The following is a 5,889-nucleotide window of genomic DNA, read 5'->3' as shown; positions in this document are numbered from 1 at the left end:
GATTTAGGATCTGTCGAATGCGGCAGCAATACTATTCGTCGCCGTCGCGCTAAAACGCGCTAGTAGAACGAAAAAGCATCACTAGGTAATAACTGCGAACTACTTTCAAAATTTGAAAATTTGAAAATACCCTTTGTGACCTTTTGACCTCCTTTTTTTTGCTTAAGTTCTAAGTTATATATTTAGTTATTTTGACTGAAAATTGGAACTAGCATATTTTACTGCGAAACGGAGAAATACTATATCTCTAAATTGGGGTCAGCTAACATGAAAGAGATGATGTGACTGTCTTGCTGGGCTTTCGAACCCTAAACACGACAAGGGTTAAAGATAGACATCATATTCTGGGCTGCCAATGCGTATCAAAACTGCTTGCTCTCGGGGAGATAGTCAACGCATTAGTAATAATGGCCTTAGCCATGAACGCTTAGAAGGTAAACCAAAAGAGAATTTTTATTATGCTTAGAATTGGCATAAAGTTTTAAAAATTTCATAAAATTTGGAACTTTTATGAAATTGCAATTTTTATAAAATATGGGATTTTTATCAAATTTGTAATTTTTATGAAATTTTAAATTTTTATCAAATTTGGAATTTTCATGAAATTTTTACTTTTTATAAAATATTGGACTTTTTTAAATAGAGAAATGGCATAAAATTTTCAATTTTTATAAAATGTTGAGTTTTAATAAAATTTTGAATATTTATAAAATTTTGGATTTTTATTGTATTAAATTTGGCTTTTAATAAAATTTTGAATATTTATGAAATTTTAGTTATTATAAAATCTTGAATTTTTACCAAATTTGTCATTTTTATGAAATTTTAAATTTTTATAAAATATTGGACTTTTGTCAAATTTGTAAGTTTAATGAAATTTAAAATTTTTATCAAATTTGTAATTTTAATGAAATTTAAAACTTTTATCAAATTTGGAATTTTCATGAAATTTTTAATTTTTATAAAATATTGCACTTTTTTAAATAGAGAAATGACATAAAATTTTCAATTTTTATCAAATTTTGAGTTTTAATAAAATTTTGAATTTTTATGAAATCTTAGTTATTATTGTATAAAATCTTGAATTTTCATCAAATTTGTAATTTATATGAAATTTTAAATTTTTATTAAATTTGGATTTTTTTATGAAATTTTTAATTTTTATAAAATATTGGATTTTTATTAAATCTAAGATTTTTATAAAAATTTTAATTTGAAGATTTTTTAATTTTAATTTTTATAAAATTTTAGTTATTATAAAATATTGAATTTTTATAAAATTTTAGATTTTTATTAAACTGCTATAAATTTATAGTTTGTGCATATGTATATATAAAATTTAGAAGTTTGATGAAATAAAACAAAGTTTTTTGTAATAGCAGTCACGCCTCGGTAAGCACTGGCAACCTTCCGAGTGTATTACTCCCATGAAAAATCTCCTCATAAAAAAACCATTTGCCTTTCGGAGGCGGCATAAAACTGTAGGCCCCTCCATTTGTGGCCCAACATAAAAACTCGCTCCACAAACAGTAGAAGGAGCTCAATCAAACACCCAAAAAAGTTGTAAGCGCCAGTAGATGTGCATATACATACATGTAAGGAAATTCTCAGAAAAGGCGAGTATTTGTTTTAATAATCTCTTGCATTTATGTATAAGCACAAATTTGTATTTTGGGCAAATAAAACAATTTTTTAACCCAACTTATAACCTAACCAGATAACTGTGAACAGGTCTTGCAATACATACTGCACTATATCCAGGCACGACTGTATAATTGTTCCGTTCCCTCTCATTCCCTCCCTTTTCTCATTCTACTGTTATTTATTATAAAATGAGGTAAGCCTGGACGTATACTTGATCAAATTTGTACGCTCGCTGCACCGCTATCATTAATGCACTTGCGAATCATTGCATATTTCTAGGATGAAGCTTATATGGATACGCAAATCCCCAATTTTTTCAAATTAGAAGCACATCTGGTATAACTACAAAAAATCTCTAAATATTTTTGGATTAATGAATTTATTTATGTATACTTACATACATACATACATATATACTCACATATGAACATGTTTCCTAACTACATTCCAAGCAAGCCATAGCAACAATATAAACTAACATCACACAAACATTCATTTAATCAATCAAACAAAGAGTGAAGCAGTTAACAAAAAATACGATAACGACTTTAAGTGACTCGGTGAAAAATCGAATATGTTTTGGGGCATCAGCGAAGCGCTGGATCTATATCAAGAATACTTTAATGCGCATAGGATTCAGGAGCCTCTTGCAGAGACTGCTCATAACTCCGAAAAGGGGCAAGATATAGACGTGGAGGAAGAAAATATGGAAGCAGATGTGAATGTGGAATCCGAAGACGTCGAAAAAGGTGCGCCAGAGATGACACTAGAAGACAGCGCTGATGGCGATGCGCCAACTGCAGCTAAAACGCTTAATATATTACTTTTTGGGGCCGGTGATCCGCGGCATATCATCAAAACTATGGCCAAAATGTACAAACACAACGGCGGCAGAGTTAACTTCTATGTTCTCGATGGATGCATAGAAATTGTTGCGCGCAATATGATGCTGCTTGGCATTGCACTAGAAAATCCAGAAGGTTTTCACTTATTACGAAAAGTTCATCTCTTCATGGACGTATATGGCAATGCGCTGATGCGTCCATCTTCACATCAATATCTGGTAGGAAAGGCGAAAAGTATGATAAAATTGGTCACCGACGATGACGAGCTGCAGAAGTTGGCACCCCAACTGCATATTGAGGGTTTAAGATATCGCGAGCGTGATGGACTAGAGAATGCGTTCAACTTCCTGCTGAGTCGACCGGAGTATACCTTCGATGTGCAAGAGTATTGGGCTGGACGAGTACGTAAATTGTTGGGCACACGTTATGACTATCGCGAAGGCGCTTACGATTGGGATTTAAATATGGTATTGAAGGACAGAGAAGCGGGGCAAATATGCTCACAGGTAGATTGTGTAAAATTAATATTTATATCAGAATATATATATTTTTTTCATTATCTATACCTCCTTTTAAGGAATATCGCTACTGGCGTGAGACTGGCATCGCTTTTACTTACCCCGAATACGAACAGTGCAAACCGAATAAAACACTCGCCGCTGGTCTGGTACGTAACGGCGAAAAATACATGCATCGTGGTTATGCGGGTGATATACAGACCGGACCCTTCTGCACCTTCGGCCTCAAGACTGTGGATAAGCAAATGCTGAATTCTGTACACGGCGATAATGACTATCGTGCCACCGACATTACTGAACGCAATCTGTTAGAATATTTCCACGAGTTACAAACTCGTTCGGTTTATACTCATGATTTTAAAATTTCGCGGAAATATGGTTCCGTTAAGTTGTTAATGGGCGAACGTCTCTCCTATAACGAATGTGATGTAGATGCAATGCGTAGTTACGACAAGCCTTGGATTAGCGTCGACCAATGCAAGGTTTTCTTTCTCTCGGCAGATGAAATTTTTACGCTGCAAAATGCTGATGCCAATGAAAACTGGCGCGAATTTTTCGATGTGGCTTTTGTGGGACATAATTATTTTCCATTTTTAAAAAGCAACTTTGCAGAAGTGCTCCGGGATAACGCATTGCTCATTTTAGAGAGCACATTATTGACTTTGGCGCGCAAGGATGACGTGAAGAAATTCGAAGATAAATTGAAAGTGTATGCGAAACTAATTAACTTAACGCCGGTGGTCAACTATAATGCCTTGAATTCGAAAAATAGTATTTTGAAGTATAAGAAGATCAATGAAGAAACGAGTGCTTGAAACGTAGCTAATTTAACGGTATTATATTAACGTTTAACAGCCATCACTACTTACTACATTCTAATCTTTTTTTTTTTGCCAACATACTTTTCAACTGCTTATTAAATACATATGTTTATTTTGATAAACTAAAAACTTACAACAGAAAACTAGCTCGAATTTCTATTATTCTTTTTGGAGCCCCATGTTTCCAAATTGAATTGGGCATTCTTTTTGTACGTTCTTACTTTAGGGTTTTGCAAAGCTTGTTCGTTTCTATCCCGTTCGTCTAAAGTATCATCTAAACGAAAATTAAGTTGGCCAGCGCGCCTTTCCAAAGCACGCTTTTGTCGCAGCGCATCTGCTGCCATGTCGATCACCTTCCGGCGAGGCACATGTCTCAAAGCGTGTGTCCAATCTTTAGTAGTTTTCAGATCCAATAAAATATTAACCATTTGATTAAGAGTTAGTGACTTGCCAGAGCCCGCACCCCACTGTAAGTAGCGGTCGAGTGGTAGTCGTGCCATGCGTATGCCCAAACGTTTCGCTTTAGCAAGCGACAGCGGTTCGTTATTTACCTAAGAAACCATGTGTTTTGTAAAAACATGTATTTAAACTAGAATATTGCTGTGTACTCACTGTATCCACCATTGCACCAATTATATACACGTCATCGGGATTGTACTTCACCAAATCTGTACGGCAGTGTGGCGTCAGATAGACCAGATTTTCTCTCGGAAACAGCTCAGTAAAACATTTTTCATGTACATTCATTGGAAACTCCGGATTCATCATGGTGGGTATGTAACGGTTTAAAGCTTTTGTAGATATACTATTTAAATTTACGTTGCAGTAATGTAAATCGAAGGGGTCGTCATGCGCACGATTCTCGGCGAAGCACAGCATCAATTGCTTGGCCGCATTCAGTGCTTCCCGTCGCGTCATGTGTTGATCATATGAGCAGTCTAGCACAATTTTAGGTGAAAACTGCATTGCCCGAGTCAATCTGAAATCAGAATAAACATAAATAAATACTTTCAGTTGGGTGGTTAAGAACGTGCAATTTTAGACGTCTAAAACCAAATTCATAATCACCTGTTATTCTGGAAATGGTTGATAGTCGAGTCGTAGATGCGTAAGAATAACGAAGTGTGCCCTAAACCATAGATGATGTGCTGATTTTCTTCGCGCTGTTTACGCAATTCCTGCTTGTGCTCAATCACCTGTAACGCACGTTCCTGCTTTTTTCGCTCCTTAGCCTCTTTTTTCGTTTCAATTTGCCACAAGTAGCTATAGTATTTGTTACGCGCCGACTTTGAAGGCAGCGTAAGAATGTGAGCCCAGTTCTCATCTGTGACAGACTCCAACGCAGGCACGCGCCGTCCCTCCTGATGCGCAATGTCCAATTCCAACTGCAATACCTTCAATAGTTTGACGCGTTCTTCCTCACTGGCATAGGGTGCATTTTTTATGTTGGCTTCTGTATTTGATGTTAGTTTTGTCTGTGCAAAGGGATTATGTTTTCTAGACGGTTTTGGCTCATTTTCAATGCTCTCATCTGTGGCTACTTTCGCACAATTTCGCGACACTACTGATAACAACAGTGAATTCGAAGGGAGTCGTTTGTGACTCACAGATTGCGGAAACTGCAGATATGGACATAGAATACTACGTGCTGGAACTGAATAAAGGAGCGTTCTTAACATTTTTATTTAAAAAATATATCAACCATTTATAACCCCATGCACTTATTTAGACCGCGATAAACTAATAATGAAAAAACAGCTGATTGAAAATGTCAGAGGTAGGCAAAATGTTACAACAAAAATCGCGTTGTGATAAAATAACAAGTTTGTTGTTGCTTAAAAAGAACCCCTTTTTATCTACAGTAAAAATTAAGGAAAATTTATAATAATAATAATAATATTAATAATAATATAAATATATATAAATATAAATGGCTTTAAATGATACTTTGTTTTTAGAGTAGTTGTTGCTTTTCTTTGATTGTTTTAAGGCCACTGGAAACAACAGTTTTGATGGCACTGCATTTTGAGCAGCTGTGTCGCAGTGAAAGAGAACTGTCAA

General features: G+C 35.2%; 2 protein-coding genes across 2 annotated transcripts; one reads left to right on the top strand and one right to left on the bottom strand.

Moving 5' to 3' along the window:
* Window positions 1–2,096: 2,096 nt before the first annotated feature.
* On the top strand, window positions 2,097–3,832 carry LOC128868740 (dynein axonemal assembly factor 3 homolog). The gene is made up of 2 exons (XM_054111184.1): window positions 2,097–2,995; window positions 3,067–3,832. The coding sequence occupies exons 1-2, from the start codon at window positions 2,219–2,221 to the stop codon at window positions 3,820–3,822; spliced, it is 1,533 nt and encodes a 510-aa protein (XP_053967159.1). The 5' UTR covers window positions 2,097–2,218; the 3' UTR covers window positions 3,823–3,832.
* Window positions 3,819–5,595, bottom strand: LOC128868741 (mitochondrial ribonuclease P protein 1 homolog). Its single transcript, XM_054111185.1, has 3 exons — window positions 4,897–5,595; window positions 4,441–4,807; window positions 3,819–4,379 (listed from the first exon to the last, which is right to left on the bottom strand). Exons 1-3 carry the CDS (start codon window positions 5,505–5,507, stop codon window positions 3,972–3,974), a joined length of 1,386 nt encoding a protein of 461 aa, XP_053967160.1. The 5' UTR covers window positions 5,508–5,595; the 3' UTR covers window positions 3,819–3,971.
* Window positions 5,596–5,889: the final 294 nt, after the last annotated feature.

This window comes from Anastrepha ludens, chromosome 6 (assembly GCF_028408465.1).
Source record: "Anastrepha ludens isolate Willacy chromosome 6, idAnaLude1.1, whole genome shotgun sequence".
NCBI classification, from domain to species: Eukaryota; Metazoa; Arthropoda; class Insecta; order Diptera; family Tephritidae; genus Anastrepha; species Anastrepha ludens.
The sequence above is the reverse complement of the archived record's forward strand: the minus strand, read 5'-3'. Positions and strand labels throughout refer to the sequence as shown.

What these genes read in the sequence shown, in the direction of transcription:
- LOC128868740 (XM_054111184.1), top strand. Translation starts at nt 2,219, where the DNA reads ATGTTTTGGGGCATCAGCGAAGCGCTGGATCTATATCAAGAATACTTT. An exon ending in CGGGGCAAATATGCTCACAG is followed by an intron (nt 2,996 to 3,066) that starts GTAGATTGTGTA and finishes CCTCCTTTTAAG; the next exon opens with GAATATCGCTACTGGCGTGA.
- LOC128868741 (XM_054111185.1), bottom strand. Translation starts at nt 5,507, where the DNA reads ATGTTAAGAACGCTCCTTTATTCAGTTCCAGCACGTAGTATTCTATGT. An exon ending in AACCATTTCCAGAATAACAG is followed by an intron (nt 4,808 to 4,896) that starts GTGATTATGAAT and finishes TTCTGATTTCAG; the next exon opens with ATTGACTCGGGCAATGCAGT. An exon ending in TTGGTGCAATGGTGGATACA is followed by an intron (nt 4,380 to 4,440) that starts GTGAGTACACAG and finishes ATGGTTTCTTAG; the next exon opens with GTAAATAACGAACCGCTGTC.